The sequence below is a fragment of the Tasmannia lanceolata genome, unplaced genomic scaffold, assembly GCF_043159265.1.
Source record: "Tasmannia lanceolata isolate RefF3 unplaced genomic scaffold, GAP_Taslan_0.1 ptg000023l, whole genome shotgun sequence".
Lineage (NCBI taxonomy): Eukaryota > Viridiplantae > Streptophyta > Magnoliopsida > Canellales > Winteraceae > Tasmannia > Tasmannia lanceolata.
The window spans coordinates 13386919-13403333 of NW_027518700.1; the positions used below are offsets into that span (position 1 = coordinate 13386919).

The 16415-nt window shown below is 38.3% G+C and overlaps 1 protein-coding gene across 1 annotated transcript; it reads right to left on the reverse strand.

Moving 5' to 3' along the window:
* Positions 1-10176: 10176 nt before the first annotated feature.
* On the reverse strand, positions 10177-14463 carry LOC143856371 (putative disease resistance protein At4g27220). Its single transcript, XM_077366566.1, has 2 exons — positions 11118-14463; positions 10177-10419 (listed from the first exon to the last, which is right to left on the reverse strand). Exon 1 carries the CDS (start codon positions 14105-14107, stop codon positions 11156-11158), a length of 2952 nt encoding a protein of 983 aa, XP_077222681.1. The 5' UTR covers positions 14108-14463; the 3' UTR covers positions 10177-10419; positions 11118-11155.
* Positions 14464-16415: the final 1952 nt, after the last annotated feature.

The window sequence follows — 16415 nt, forward strand, 5'->3', positions numbered from 1 at the left end:
GAAATTTGGGCTGAAATTTCAGTTTCGGTCAGGACCGAAATTAATTTAGGCTATAAGCGTTAAAAGATTTCGTCTGAAATTTTGAAATTTCGGCTGAAATTTCAATTTTGGTGAGGACCTAAATGCATTCCCAAACCGAAATTCAAAACCTTGCTCCCTAGTCCAGTAATCCCTACTACCCTCTCACCGTTTATGGGGGTCGGATGTGGCATGGTGAAATCCCTATTTTCTGCCCAATTATTTGTGGTGGGTCACTTTCCAGATGGAGTCTTAGGAGCCATATGGCGGAAAAAGTTGCTTAGGAAAAATATTTCCTAGAAAATGAGTTCTCCAGTTTACAGCTAAATCATTATATATATATATATATTCTTTCGCTCAAAATCGAAAATTTCCTATGTTTTGTCCCTTGAATTTTTCCTCGGATCAAGGCCCATAATAGTATATTTTCTTCTATTGGGGGGTAAGAAGTATGGATTTTATTAAAAAAGAGGGGGGGGGGGGGGGGATACAGATACACGCCCTCCCCCTAACTTTGCACCCTATAGTTCAAAATTCATCAAAGATACTAATAATAATAAAAAATTTCATCAAAGATACCCCTGACAATTTCTTCTTTCCTATCCATCTGTCACGTAACAAGCATTATTGAAAACTAAGGGGGTGTCGTTGATGACTTCGAAAAGTCAGGGCCATTGTTGAAAATGTCAGAAAGTTAAGGGGGTATATCTATATTTTTCCCTAAAAAAAGGGAAATGATATCAGCATAACCATGTTTTAATAATTACACAAACCCAGCTAGTCTTTTCTTTTATAATCGGCTTGTGAGAGCATTCTGGTAACTAATAAATTTTGACAGCTCTTTAAATAATAAAAGACAAGATGAATTTTCGTGCATATATCAAACATGGTTACAAATCCTGCCCCATACAAATTCTGGAGGTGACAGGCAGTTTAGAACATGTACACGTGAAATGAATATAATTAATCTGTTCATCTCATCTCTCATGGGTGTTCTTCCACTGCCTCCAATAGAGACCAACGTAGGTGTTATCTTCCACGGCCTCCATTAGAGACGAAGGAAGGTGTTATCTCCAACAACTTACTCCTTTATATTAAAAATCCATATATATGCACCCGCAACCCAAAAAAGAGTGGTTGTTTTTTAGATACAACAAGACAAAATAGAAGTCAATAGAGTGGAAAAGAAAAGGAATCTCATGTGGAGTGTTGAATTTCTTTGGCAACCATGAATTTCTTTTCAAGGAATATTAGTTTATCAACTGCTGAGACTAATTTGCAAGCAAGGCCATGTTTGGCTACCATGAATTTCATTTCAAGGAAAATATTAGTTTATCAAGTGGTGAGAGTTGAGAGGGTATGAGTGATGAGAGGACGAGAGGGTGAGAAGTGGCTAAAAAAAGGGAAAAATAGAGTCTAGCACTACCATGTTTTGATACAGCAGTAGCTCATCTTTGTCTTTATTATTTAAACAGCTGTCAAACGCAAGCCTCTATAGGCCTCTATCTTGAATCTCCCGCTTTAATTGGTCGCAAATCTTGCATCTGTTCCCAAAAAGCTCTTGAAGCCCTGTAAAAAGAAAAGACAAGTTGAGTTTGTGTAATTATTCAAACAAGTTAGTGCCAATATCTGTAGCCAAAATAAAGGAACAATTACCCATGAGGGACAAAAAAAAAATGACGTAATTGTCAACAGGACCCATGCTTTTCTGAAATTATCAACGAGCGATGAGAGAGGTCTTGTCAGTATTAGCTGGACGAAAATGCCCTTTGGCATTTACAACACGTTTTCACCTTGTATTTTTCCTTCTTCCCTCTTCTTTTACTTTTCCAATTTCACCTTTTTCTTTTGTACCCTACTAGTCGTCATCCTCCTCCGTCACCACCATTGTTGCTGGCAAGTCTTGAAAACTTGAAATTTGAATTCTTACCATCTATCTCTCTGTATCTAGGTTTTCTTTTTCTTTTTCTTTTTTTTTAGGGTTTTGCAATATTTTTCATTCCTCTGTTTTTTTATTTATCTTGTTTACGGTTTAAGCGGTTTGTATATTAGGGTGTGTTCTGGAGATAATGCATGGATGGCTTCATTCACTTTTTGTAAGACAATTGGTTGTATAAGAAAAATCTAAGGTAATACATGAATGGATGGCTACATATTTTTTGATGTACTTAGTTTTTTTTTGTAATACACGAATTGGGATGTAATACATGAAACAAATTTAATGAATACACCATCTATATCTTTTGTTATTTCTATCATGAGCAGAATTGTAATGCCATTAGAAGAGTTGCTATAGGGAGAGGGTTATGTAGCAGAAGGGGTTTATCAACTCTCTGGAAGGGGGTTAGCAACTCTAAAAAGTAGGGTTACCAATTTCCGAATGGGCTTATCAAGTCCCTGAAAATTGGCCGAGGTTACTGGAGTTTTGGAAGGAGGTTTTCCAATCTTTGTAATTGGGGTTGTCTAGTATAAAAAATGGGGTTACCAATTTCCGAAGGGGCTTATCAAGTCCCTGAAAATTGGCTGAGGATACTGAAGTTTTGGAAGGAGGTTTTCAAGTATCTAGGATTGGGGTTATCTCGTATAAAAAATGGGGTTACCAATTTTCGAATGGGCTTATCAAGTCTCTAAAAATTGGCCGAGGGTACTAGAGTTTTGGAAGGGGGTTTTCAAGTCTATGGGATTGGGGTTATCCAGTATAAAAAAAATGGGGTTACCAATTTCCGAATGGGCTTATCAAGTCCCTGAAAATTGACCGATGGTACTAAAGTTTTGAAAGGGGCCGGGTTTTCAAGCATCTGGGATTGGGGTTATCTAGTATAAAAAATGGGGTTACCAATTTCTGAATGGGCTTATCAAGTCCCTGAAAATTGGCCGAGGGTACTGGAGTTTTGGAAGGGGGTTTTCAAGTCTCTGGGATTGGGGTTATCTAGTATAAAAATGGGGTTACCAATTTCCGAATGGGCTTATCAAGTCCCTGAAAATTGGTCGAGGGTACTGGAGTTTTGGAAGGGGGTTGTCAAGCACTTGGGATTGGGGTTATCTAGTATCAAAATGGGGTTACCAATTTCTGAATGGGCTTATCTAGTCCCTTACGATCACGTTTTTACTTCATGTTTTTTCACTCGTTCATTTTCACTGTTTTTTTCTTTCTACCCTACGATTCATCTTCCTGAGAAGGAGAAATGCAAAACCCAAAAACAAATTAAAATCAAAACCTAGATACATAGAGATAGATGGGAATGAACTCACGTTTCAAGTTTTCGAAACTTCCCCGCGAGAATGGTGGCTGAATGACAAGGAAGGTGACTGGTACGGTAAAAAAACAAAGTTGAAAATGGAATAGTAAAAAAAAAGAGGGAACAAGAGAAAAGAGGGAAAAGTAAAACGTGTTGCTTAAGAAAATGACATTTTCGTCCAGCTTTTACTGACAACACCTCTTTTGTCCCTCTTTGATAATTTCAGAAAAGCATGGGTCATGTTTACAATTTCTTCATTTTTGTGTCATCCATTGGTAATTTTTCCCAAAATAAATTGTATTTTGACTAGGGGAAACCTTTTTTTTTACACTCCTCACCCTGTGGTCACTATCCCTACTGCCCTCACCGTGTCACTATCCCTACTGCCCTCACCGTTTATGGGGATCGGACGTGGCATGGGGAAATCCTTCTGTTCTCCCTGATTTATCTGTGGGCGGTCACTTTCCAGATGGAGTCTTGGCGGCCATCTATATGGCGGAAAAAAGTTTCTTAGGAAAAATGTTTCCTAGAATATGAGTTCTCCAGTTTACAGCTAAATCATTTTATATGTATTTTCTTTTGTTCAAAATAATAAATTTCTTACCTTTTTTTAAGAAAATTTCATCCCTACTAGACCCAGACTTGTTTTTTCCCTTGATTTTTTCCTAAAATCAAGGCTCATAATAGTTTATTTTCTTTCTTGGGGGTAAGAAGTGCGGATTTAAAAAAAAGAAAGGGAAATGATATCAGGACTTGTTTTTTCCCCTGAATTTTTCCTCGGATCAAGGCCCATAATAGTTCTTTTTTTTTTCTTGGGGGTAAGAAGTATGGATTTTATTTTAAAAAATTGAAATGATATCAGCACTTTTTTTTCCCTTTGAATTTTTCCTCAGATCAAGGCCCCCATAATAGTTCATTTTCTTTTCTTGGGGGTAAGAAGTATGGATTTTATTAAAAAAAAAGGGAAATGATATCAGCATAATGTTTAGATAAAAGTCCTTTTTAATCGATACATGTGTGTGTTTGGTTTATGCTTGTTTCGACTTTTATCAAAACACATAACCATGTTTTAATAATTGCACAAACCCAGCTAATCTTTTCTTTTATTATTAGGGAATTGCTAGCATCCATCGGAAAAGGCATTTCACGGCTGGTGTGTTGCATGTCAGACCAGCCGCGAAATGCCTTTTGCGATGGACCCTAGCAAATCCCTTATTATTATTGGCTTGTGAGAGGTTTTTGGGAACTTTAATAACCTTCGACACCTCTTTAAATAATAAAAGACAAGATGAAATCGTGCATATATCAAAACATGGTTACAAATTCTAGAGGTGACAGAGGCAGTTTAGAAAGTGTTCACATGAAATGAATATAATTAAATCTGTTCATCTCGTGGGTCCTACCTTGATGGTAGTAATACCCAAAAGTTACCCAAATCAGACAATCCTAACCACCCGATCACTATTTGAATGGTTGGGATCTTCTGGATCAAAATACAGACATCCTTATGGGGGCAGCACATATGAACAATCTAAATTGTGCAAACATAGTGTTTTGGGCCAAATAATGCCCCAGCAGGCAGTAGGATAGCAACATTGATATCACAGATTCAACCCGAAGTTGGCCTAAAAACTTGTTATGATCTTTAGAACAGGTAATCTCTGTTGAAACACCAACAGTAGGCAATGAGCTGAAGACGTGATGCAGGCCATCGCAAATTACAAAAATACTGGAGGCCTACTTGTACAGATATTCAATAGCAAGGCATGGTGTAGTACTTCACATGGAGTGGTGGGGCCCAAACAAGGAATCCCGAGCTGTGAAAACTACTAGAAATCCCGTAGATAAAAACGTATCTACAAGAATCCCCTCAAAATTTTCTTAATTACCAATAGCACATCAATTGCTTTTAATTTTTTTTTCTTTTATCCATTTTACCTCTTAGTTCTAGACAAGGTTTAAAAATTTCGGCTTCGATACCGGTTTCGGAGCCATGAAATTCCGAAATTTCGGTACAAAACCGAAACCACTATTTTATTCAATATTAAATTTCGACCGAAATTACCGAATTTCTGTAATTTCGGTCGAAATTTTGGTGAAATATTAAATTAATTAAAAAAATAACAGATTTTTTGGCTCAAATTTTAGAAAGACCGAAATTTCGGCCGAAATTCCGAAATTTCGGTCGAAATTTAAAACCATGGTTCTAGATAACTTAGAAATCCATTAAATCTCTCACTTCACTAAAATCTCTCTCTTACGAAAGCAACATGTCTCTGGTAAGATTTTATATGGTGTAAGCCGGTATAGTCCATTATTTTTCAAAAAGTATTGTACGTACCACGCTGTAGGATGATGCGAACCATCCATTTGATGGGCACACCGTTGCATGATCCAACCATCCATTTGATGGGCACACCGTTGCATGATCCAACCATCCATTTGATGGGAACAGGCCCAAAAACCATTTCCATAATATAATCCCAACCCTCTGATCTATATAGAGGAATTGCATATTTTGGAAACTGCTATAGATCTGACGGTTGGGATCATCCTATGAAAGTGAGTTTTGCACTGCAATCCATTTACGTTGTGGCTCATCAAATGGATGGTTTGGATCATACAACGGTGTGCCCATCAAATGGACAGTTGCATGATACTATGGTGTGCCCATGGAATGAAGGGTTTGGATCATCCAAAGATGTGGTCGGTACAGTACCTTTTGAATAATAATGGTCTGTTCGAACTTACACCATCTTGCCTTTATCTCTGTGTGTGAGTGTGTGTGTGTGTGTGTGAGAGAGAGAGAGAGAGAGAGAGAGAGAGAGAGAGAGAGAGAGATTTTCAAAGGATTTAATGTTAGTGATAGAGAGATTTTAGGGGTTTCTAAGGGTAATAAAATGAAGGGTAAAATGGTTAAAAGAAAAAATAAAGAGCAATATTAGGCACAAAACATTATCATTGGTAATTATGAAAATTTTGAGAGGATTCTTGTAGATATGTTTTAATCTAGGGGATTTCTAGTAGTTTTCCCTTTTATTATGAAAAATCTGAGGAGATTCGGATTTGGGACAGTCAAGCCCAGGTAATTAAGAAAATTTTGAGGGGATTCTTGTAGATATTATTTTTTTCAGTGCAACTCTTAAATTTAGTCCATTTCAGGGACTGTTGGGGATGTATTTTGACTATTCGACCTCACCAATTAAATAACTACCTTGCTTTTAAATTATTGCAATTTCTACTAATTTTGACCTTACCCTATTTTGAGCAGAGATGCAATCACTTACCTGCCATTTGTTTGATAAAATGCCTTACGGAGACAAAAACAACACATTGCCAAACATTTTATAAAATCAATGTATCTAATAACCCAAGATGCCATGGAATTCAATTATTTCTTTTGGCATTGGTTATCCATAGTAAGTAATTAAGAGTCCACATGCTAGATAAGTATAATAATCTTATAAATAAATGTAGTGCACAAGCTAATCGGGTTTTCCCGAAGGTCATTGATTGTGATTATGTTTCTTTGCATTTTCATATGAATGGGGGTTTTCTCTCCATAATCCAACCACTACCAGCAGTTTTGAATTGACACTCTTTCACACTCTTTCTTGATGATATTCTACTTCGGCCTGCCAGCAATACCATTATGGCTACACCACCTGCGTCCAAAACCATCTATTTTAGATCGAGGATTTATTTTGGCGCATCAAGTTATTAGACTATATGCACCGGTGAGCTTTATGGAAGTTATGGTGCCACAGCTTATAGAGTTCATGTATGATCAAAACATCCTAGAGCCCACTTCGTTAAGATGATCCAAGCTCTTCATTCGTTGGGCCAGAGGGTATATAGACTGTCCCTCATAAATCATCTTCATGGTATGATCTAACCCTCCGAACTGGGTGCTAATACCTCCCTCGAGCCCTTGGCCTCTTCTCTTAACATGTGAGGTAAAACCATTCCTACCAACAACCATTAATTGATCAAACTTCTTTTCATTCTATAATCTTCTGCCACACTTCACTTCTAATCGGACAAAGCTAAACGGGGTAATTTTAGTAACCCCACAAATTTAACGATTTATCTCCTTTACCAACTTCCTATTCTCTTTTAATCAGTACGGGTCTAATTTTGACCGTGTGGAACAACCCACCATGCTATAACATCCCTCAAGCCCTTGGCCTCTTCTCTTAATATGTGAGGTAAAACCCTACCTACCAATTACCATTAATTGATTAATTTTCCTTTTCATTCTCTAATCTTTTCTTATCAGGTAGAGCCTGTTTTTTTTTCCCAGAAACCCGACAAATTTAAAAAGTTTATCTTTCTGGGTGCTAATACCTCTCTCAAGCCCTTGGCCTCTTCTCTTAACATGTGAGGTAAACCCATACCTACCAATGACCATTAATTGATTAAACTTCCTCTTTTCATTCTATAATCTTTTGTCACACTTCACTTCTAATCGGACAAAGCTAAACGGGGTAGTTTTAGTAACTCCACCAATTTAATGATTTATCTTCTTTACCAACTTCGTATTCTCTTTTAAGCAGTACGGGCCCAATTTTGACAGTGTGGAACAACCCACTAGGCTGTAACCTCTCTTATGCCATTCATTTATTAATTTTGAAGAGTTTTGGGCGAAAGTCATGTGAAATGGGAACATATATCTCCGAGAAGACGTCTACCTAATCATGCATGTCTCGGAGATGAATAATAAGCACACGCAAAATAAATGAAAGAAGTGTCACCTACGAGTAGCTAGGTTATGAGTGTCATGCCTAATTGGTGTCTAAGTTCTGGTGGGCAAACACATGCATGCTACAGCTAAAGGAATAAGGCCTGTACATGAAAGTGAGAAAACACAACACAACACATAACACAACTCGACTCCACACACGACTCGACATGACAAACCCTAGACTCTAATGTGAAATTTGACTCGGACCAAGATGGCCATCCATCCCGGCTGCTTAACGTATCCTGGCCTCGGAAAGAATCAGAGTCGACGTAGTTCGGTGACCTATTCTAAGCTACGATGCCTAACTGTGTCTAGACCATACTAGACTCAACACGAAACGACTCGACTCGTGTTTAAATTGTTTAAGTTTTTAGACACGCCTATATGCTCTAAACTAATGCAAATCAAAATAGTCTAATGCAGGTGGGCCCTACATCCTATGTGTAACTCGGCTGTATGTCCTAAGAAAAACACTGGGCTAACTAAGTGCTTCTTAGTCTAGCCATCGACTCGACTAAATGTCTAACCGACCACGATTCGATGCCTCTTAACTCTAGGGATACTCACACGACAAGACACACAAAGCATCAACATAACCAGGACAGACTCCTAACTCTAAGACACCCAAAAAATCTAGGGCAGACTCCTAACTCTAGGGGAAGATATTTTCGAAAATAGTTGTAAAAGATTCTTTTGAAGAATTTTTTGTATTTTTGGAAGGTTTGAAATGTTTATTTTTGAAGGCTTGACTGAACTTGGGATAAGAATCTCAAGCTGTCTACGTACCCTGTGGAAAGGGATCAAGCCAACGTAGTTTGGAACAGATTTTCCTAACTACTCCTAATGACTTATGACTTTTTAGAAATATTTTTGGATTTTCAGTTGTTTTTCAAGTGTTTTTGGTGTTTTTGACTCAAGATGACAGATTCCTATCATAATAAGGGTAGGACAAACTTTTAATATCCCGCAAAGGTTGAACAGAATCCTATACTTTGCGGGGGTTGGACAGAATCCCATGACTCCGCAAAGGTTAGCCGAATGCCTTATGGAGTGAAATTAATTCACTTTGGTTTCCGTACATGAAAATTTGAGTGACCCTTTACAATTCATTTCGTAATGTCCAAAAGAGACATTTAAATTAAGGTTGAATCACTTTGGCTAGGGATTCAGTTATCTTCAAGACAATTTACATATTTTTGAAGCAAATTCTTAGCATTAACAAGAAGATCCTCTTTAACGTAGAGAGATGTTAAACAAAGTAGGTGGATGAAATGAAAACTAGAGTTATATAGGGCCGTTGAGGTGAAAAAATAGTAACAGTGACTTTGTGTTGGATTAAAATCCAATGCAAAGGAACTTTAGGGGGTGTTGTAGATGAGGACACAAACACAAAGGGTGGTTGCTATACCGAGGTTCGATGCATAAAAAAGAAGAGGAAAATCACACCTTGAAAGAGAACCAAACTAGTCTCACATCCAATCTTCGATTGAGGGAAGAAAGACCAACCATGGTCTCTCGTCCAAAAGCCGCCCATTTTAATCACAAGTTAAAAAGAGACTCATTTTTTCCATAAAGGCTTGGTTTGTAAGAAAGGCAACTGCCTTGATCGATCATGGCAACAATTAAAATTGCCCTGCTTGCCCATGACCAATCCAAAATTGCCCTCAAATGTAAATGTGGCCCCTATGTTTGCCCTCAAAATTAAACTGGGGGTTCTAGAGGAATGTTTGGAAACCATAAAAAAAATCATGGAATCCATGTTTTTTGGACGTCGCGCGATTCCATGGAATTTTGTTTACATGGTTGCCAAACATGCTTTTCTTAAATTAGTGTTGTTGTCCTTCAAAAACAAGGAGCACAAATCTACACAGAACTCAAGTGCCTGCCCACCTGTCAAAGCTTGTGTTAGAGAACTTCGAACATTGTTATTTTCAAGGAGAGGATCAGGGAGCTTCCAAAAAGCCATCCCTAATAAACTACTTAAATACCCTTGTGTATTTGATAAGGGGAGGGTACCCTAGCAAAAATCACCAAAGAGCATTTACTTTTACATTTTTCAGTGCTAAATGTAAAAGGCGCGCTTCAGTTTAGTATTCCTCATTTGAAAAATGATAAACATATCCTTAAAAAGATTGTGGGTTCCAACCGCTCTCACACCCACTGTTTGAGAGAGAGAGAGCAAAACTCCATTCATTTTATGAGAGAGAACAAAGCTCCATTCATTTTATTTATAAAGACACACATATAAGCTAAGAAACAAGAGCACCCACATCATCTAAATAAAAACAAGCTAATTCCCTTCAAACAAGAGCACCCACATCATCTAATTCCCTTCTTTTTTTTTGATTGGTAATTCCCTTCTTATTCTCACCTAAATAAAAACCAGCTAAGAAAGGCTCCTCTATATTTCACTTCACCCTGCAAGCCATATTCAAGAAAAAAACACATATATAGAAATTAGTAAGCTATTCTATTGGAATTAAACAAAATAAAAGAGCTAATAGATGTCAGCTGATAGAAGAAAAAATTGTGGAAACTATGTAGAAATTCTCCCACCATACTTTATTTAGTTAAGCAATTGATTGGCACTTTAGGAATTTCCTATTAGAAACCTACAGTGCCTTACTAATCCAAGAGCTATCATGGCCTTTTAAAATTAAAACACTTCTAATGCAATACATAAATCTCATTAATACTTCATTTAGGACCTTTGCTTAGAAGACTTAGTTACTAATAACAAAACATCATATATATAAGATTTTGATAATGGCACCCAACTCAGAAAATAACACTTTCAAAACTACCCTATTCTAAAAGCATGGGTTTTGGCGAAGGCACCCACTCCAGGCAATTAATCCTAAACTCGACTTTGGTAATGACACCCATTCCGAGCAATTAATCCTAAACTCGATTTTGATAACGACACCCATTCCCTAAACTGGATTTTGGTAACGACACCCATTCCAAGCAATTAATAGTAAGTCTAATGTTGGTAACGACACCCATTCCAAGCAATTAATCGTAAGTCTAATGTTGGTAACGACACCCATTCCAAGCAATTAATCGTAAGTCTAATGTTAGGGCATGAAGGGAGCTTCTTTGAAAGAGCTATGCACCTTTCTAAAGTCAATCAAGGGATAGGTCCACCATCGATCTAGAGCTCTTTGAAAGCATTGGTGAAGAGGGACTTGGTATTCTCGCCATCTTCCCAATTTAACTCTTCAAACCATTCCCTTTCCGCTTTTAAAATTTTAATGCTAGGGCAGGAAGGGAGCTTCTTCAATTTTGTACATCCATGTATCCGCATCGTTTCCAAGGAATTAAAAGACACCCTCGTACTACAAATGCTTCTTAATCCCTTTACTCGCTTAAGCTGTAGGTGGCGTAAACTTGGGAATGCATTATTGAGAACTAGCATGTTATCCCCCTCTTCTATAATTTCCTCAATCTTATCACAATCACGGATGCCAAGATACTCCAACTTATCCAGATGATGTACAAGGTTAGAGGAGAAGAGAGTGCCACTCAACTGTTTACAGGAACCAATACGCAATGATTTCAATTGTCGAAGACTTAGGCTTCCATGTCCCATGATTAGCTTCTTCAAATTTGATAACCCATAGAGATTCATCGACTCAATATTGTGTCCTACGTCTCCGTTGTCTATAATGCAATCCACTTGAGGACAATTGGCAATCACAAGGTGTCTTAAGGTCAGAGAATGGCCTGCTATTTCAGAAATTCCTCGTTTCAGACCGTTACATTCATAAATACCTATGCCTTCTGCGTACTCTTGTATTATCTTACAGCAAGGAGGGAAATACTCACATCCATAGACGCACAAGTTTTTATCGCCATGCGGTGGAATCAGATCCATATTGTTTTCGCCAAATTCAAAATTGAATTTCCTCAAACTCGACAGTTGTCCCCGATGGAAAGAATCTTGAGAAAGACAATCAATATCCTTTATTTTGATATCAAGTGAGTACAGGTGTGTTAACGTTGCTAGCTCCATTAAGCTATAACCAGTGCCTTCATTCACATCTTCTAGCCCTCCTTCCTTTGCCCATTTTATAGGTGTCCCGATCATGCTTAGCTCCTCTAGACTAGATAAACTACATATCGTTGTGCATGGAATTGTTGTCACACGAGACAAATATGATAAATCCAAACTCTCAAGATTAACCAATTCTCCAATGCCTTGAGGTAGTTCTCGAATGCCTTTACATGCTCTGAGATTTAGAAATTGTAGTTGTTTTAGATGTCCCAATGGTGGTACCTCTATCAAATCGCGACAAGATATTAAAATGAGTGCACGTAGATTCACCAATGACGATAAGGACATTGGAAGTGATTCAATATGGGTGTAACTAAGATCAAGAACCCTAAGCTGTGGCATAAGTTCAAAGAAGCTACTTGGGATGGTCCTTAAGACATAGTTTTGTTGGAGGAATAAGGACACCAAAGTAGGGCAATTTGGCCTAGTTGGAAGCCTTTCTATTTGGTTTCTCATCAATGAAACCCTCTCAACCCCTTCCCACATATTTTCCTTGGGTGCCTCCTTTAGTCCCATCCCAGCTTTTACCAGGAATTTTGGGCCTTCTTTCAACGACGATGATGTGATCCATATTGCCAAGTCACGGATCAAGTCATGCATTTTGACACCATTCCCATACAACTCCTCTAAGAGACAAGCGTCCTTTAATCTTTCAATGATGCGGTGCCCTTTATTTGATGCATCCTCCAAGTTATCAACATTATTTGCAAATCCTTCCATTGTCCAATATTTTACCAGCTTAGGTACATATATCTCAGTATCTTCTGGAAATAGTGCACAATGCAAGAAGCAGGGTTTGATGTTATCTTCCTCTAAGCAGTCATAACTGAGTTTCAAAGATCGAAAAACTTTAGGCTCCATACCTTCTGGAAATAGTGCACAATACAAGAAGCAGGGTTTGATGTTATCTTCCTCTAAGCAGTCATAACTGAGTTTCAAAGATCGAAAAACTTTAGGCTCCATACCTTCAATTTCTGGGACCGCCGATTCCTTCAATGCCCTTAAAGCATCCTGCCACACCTCTTTCCGTTCCTTTCCTCGCATAGCTCTCCCTACAGTGATAATTGCTAGAGGTAAACCACCACACTCTTTCACAACCTCGACTGCCAAGGCTTGGATGTCCGGCAAAAGCACTACCTCCCCTGTTTTCTCATGGAACAAATTCCAAGCTTCCTCGCCCCCAAGTGTTTTAACTTTAAACTGCATATCAACGTCCATGGCATTAGATACTCGAAGGAAACGAGTACTCAGCACGATTTTGCATTTATTTTCCTTATCTGGCTTTGGAATTCCGACATCATCCAAGATAATTTCCTCCCAAAGATCGTCCAACATCAACACATACCTCGAGTTCTTCAATCTTGCAAAGATTTTCCTTCCTCTCGACTCTTGATCGTCATCACCACCAAAAAGCAAACCCAATTTGCCTCCAATGGCTAGTTGGGTCCTTTCTATATTCAGATCCTTGGACACAGTTACCCAAATCACCACTTTAAAGTCTTGGGTGCCAACGAGTTTATTGTTGATGGTTTTCATTAGAGTCGTTTTCCCAACTCCCCCCATGCCGTGCACACAAACCATTGAGTAGTTCTCATCATGTAAGCAACTCCATAAGGTTTCTTCATATGACTCCTGACCATGTGTTAATGTAGTGGGCATCTCCACCACCCTTGGGGGTGAAGGGCACACAGCAACCTCATCGAAATCACCTCTGCCTTTGAGGTTTACAACAATTTCGGTCATTCTAATAACCCTCTTTCCCAATCCGATCCGAGACTTCACGTTGTAGCGTGACATCTGGTCGAACTCTGAGTTTATGGAATTGATGTCCGCTTCTAGGTTGGCCACCTCTGTGACCCAATTTAAAACTTGATTCTTGGGTCTCAACACTTGTCTTTCAGCTTCCTGTATCCGTGCTTTGGTGTCAAGGCACTTGGTCTTTAAATCTTTCATTTCTCTATTGAGATTCTCAACGTGGTCCGAGAGGTCCCTGAACGTACGGACTAGTTGTGCAACAGTCTCGCCAGCAGCTTGAACCACAGCCTCCATTGTTGATTGTAGAGTGGATGAAATGGGCAGCTCCTCCTTGAACGTAAAAGAAGCTTATAAATGAAATGGGGAAGCCAGAGAGATCCAGAGATCAAGGAAGAAGCTGTGATCTCCAACAAACGGGTTTAGAACTTGAATTTTCCAGAAAGTATGAATTGAGTCAAAAAGAAAAAGCATCTCACCCTTTTGGTGCAGCACTTCACATACGACCATAGATACATCTATCTATAATCTATTTATCTAGGGATTTGTTAGGGAATTTCGCATAGGCATTTGGTGCAGACTATTGCATGATAGAACAGCCACCTTGGATGAATTAAATGAATAAGACGAAGTCTGTTCATAAGTGAGAATGAGTGGCTGTTCTCTCATGCAAAAGTCAGCCGGCAAAATGCCTTTCTGCAGAATTCCCTAGCAAATCCCATTTATCTATTTATCTATCTATTATACAGGGCAGTGATATTGGAAGTACCATGTTTTAATAATTGTACCAACTCAGCTTGTCTTTTATAATTTGTACAGATATTTGCACTACCATGTTTTAATTAATAATTGCACTAACTCAGCTTGTCTTTTATGATTTAAACAACTCTTAAATGTTATTACAGTTCCCAAAAGCTCTCAAAGGCCAATAAAAAAAAGAGAAATTGAGTTTGTGCAATTATAAAAATATGATGGTGCTAATATAAGTAGCATAATATATACTAAGTGATGGGGTACAAAAAACAGCAACTAATGAGCTGTCGACACGTGACCTCGGAAGGGCCCACCGCAAGCCCAAGTGTTGTGCAGGGGTAATCTGGTAATTGCCTAAATAGTGGGTGAACCTAAACCCACAGAGCGTCCGACACCTGTCCTGGGGAAGGTGTTATCTCCAACAACTCCTTTATATTAATCTGTTCATCTCGTGGGTGTTATCTTCCACGGCCTCCAATAGAGACCAAGGAAGGTGTTATCTTCCACAACTCCTTTATATTAAAAATCCATATATATGCACCCGCAACCAAAAAAGAGTGGTAGTTTTTTAGATACAACAAGACAAAATAGAAGTCAATAGCGTGGAAAAGAAAACGAATCTCATGTGGAGTGGTGAATTTCTTTGGCAACCATGAATTTCATTTCAAGGAAAATATTAGTTTATCAACTGCTGAGACTAATTTGCAAGCAAGGCCATGTTTGGCTCCTATGAATTTCATTTCAAGGAAAATATTAGTTCATCAAGGGGTGAGAGTATAGGGGGGGGGGGGGGGGGGGCGGAGAAGGAGAGACTTGAGAGGGTATGAGTGATGAGAGGAGAAGAGGGTGAGAAGTGGCTAAAAAAAGGGGAAAATAGAGTCTAGCACTACTATGTTTTGATACAGCAGTAGCTCATCTTTGTCTTTATTATTTAAACAGCTGTCAAAGGCAAGCCTCTACAGGCCTCTATCTTGAATCTCCCGCTTTAATTGGTCGCAAATCTTGCATCCGGAAATATTACCGTTCCCAAAAAGCTCTTGAAGCCCTGTAAAAAGAAAAGACAAGTTGAGTTTGTGCAATTATTCAAACAAGTTAGTGCCCATATCTGTAGCCAAAATAAGGAACAATTACCCATGAGGGACAAGAAAATGACGTAATTGTCAACTGGACCCATGCTTTTTTGAAATTATTAACGAGGGACGTCAGAGGTCTTGTCATTATTAGCTGGACGAAAATGCCCTTTGGCATTTACAACACGTTTTCACCTTGTATATTTCCTTTTTCCCTCTTCTTTTACTTTTCCATTTTCACCTTTTTCTTTTGTACCCTACTAGTCATCTTCCTCCTCAGTCAGCCACCATTGTTGCTGGCAAGTCTTGAAAACTTGAAAGTTCAGTTCTTACCATCTATCTCTCTGTATCTAGGTTTTTTTTTTCTTTTTCCTTTTTTTTATAAAGGTTTTGCACTATTTTTCATTCCTCTGTTTTTTATTTATCTTGTTTACAGTTTAAGTGGTTTGTATATTAGGGTGTGTTCCGGAGATAATGCATGGATGGCTTCATTCACTTTTTGTAAGACAATTGGTTGTATAAGAAAAATCTAATGTAATACATGAATGGATGGCTACATATTTTTTGATGTACTTAATTTTTTTTGTAATACACGAACTGGGATGTAATACATGAAACACATTTAATGAATACACAATCTATATCTTTTGTTATTTCTATCATGAGTAGAATTGTAATGCCATTAGAAGAGTTGCTATAGGGAAGGGGTTTTGTAGCAGAAGGGGTTTATCAACTCTCTGGAAGGGGGTTAGCAACTCTCAAAAGTAGGGTTACCAATTTCC

Bases quoted from the DNA above. Each gene is read 5' to 3' on its own strand.
- LOC143856371 (XM_077366566.1), bottom strand. From the start codon at position 14,107: ATGGAGGCTGTGGTTCAAGCTGCTGGCGAGACTGTTGCACAACTAGTC.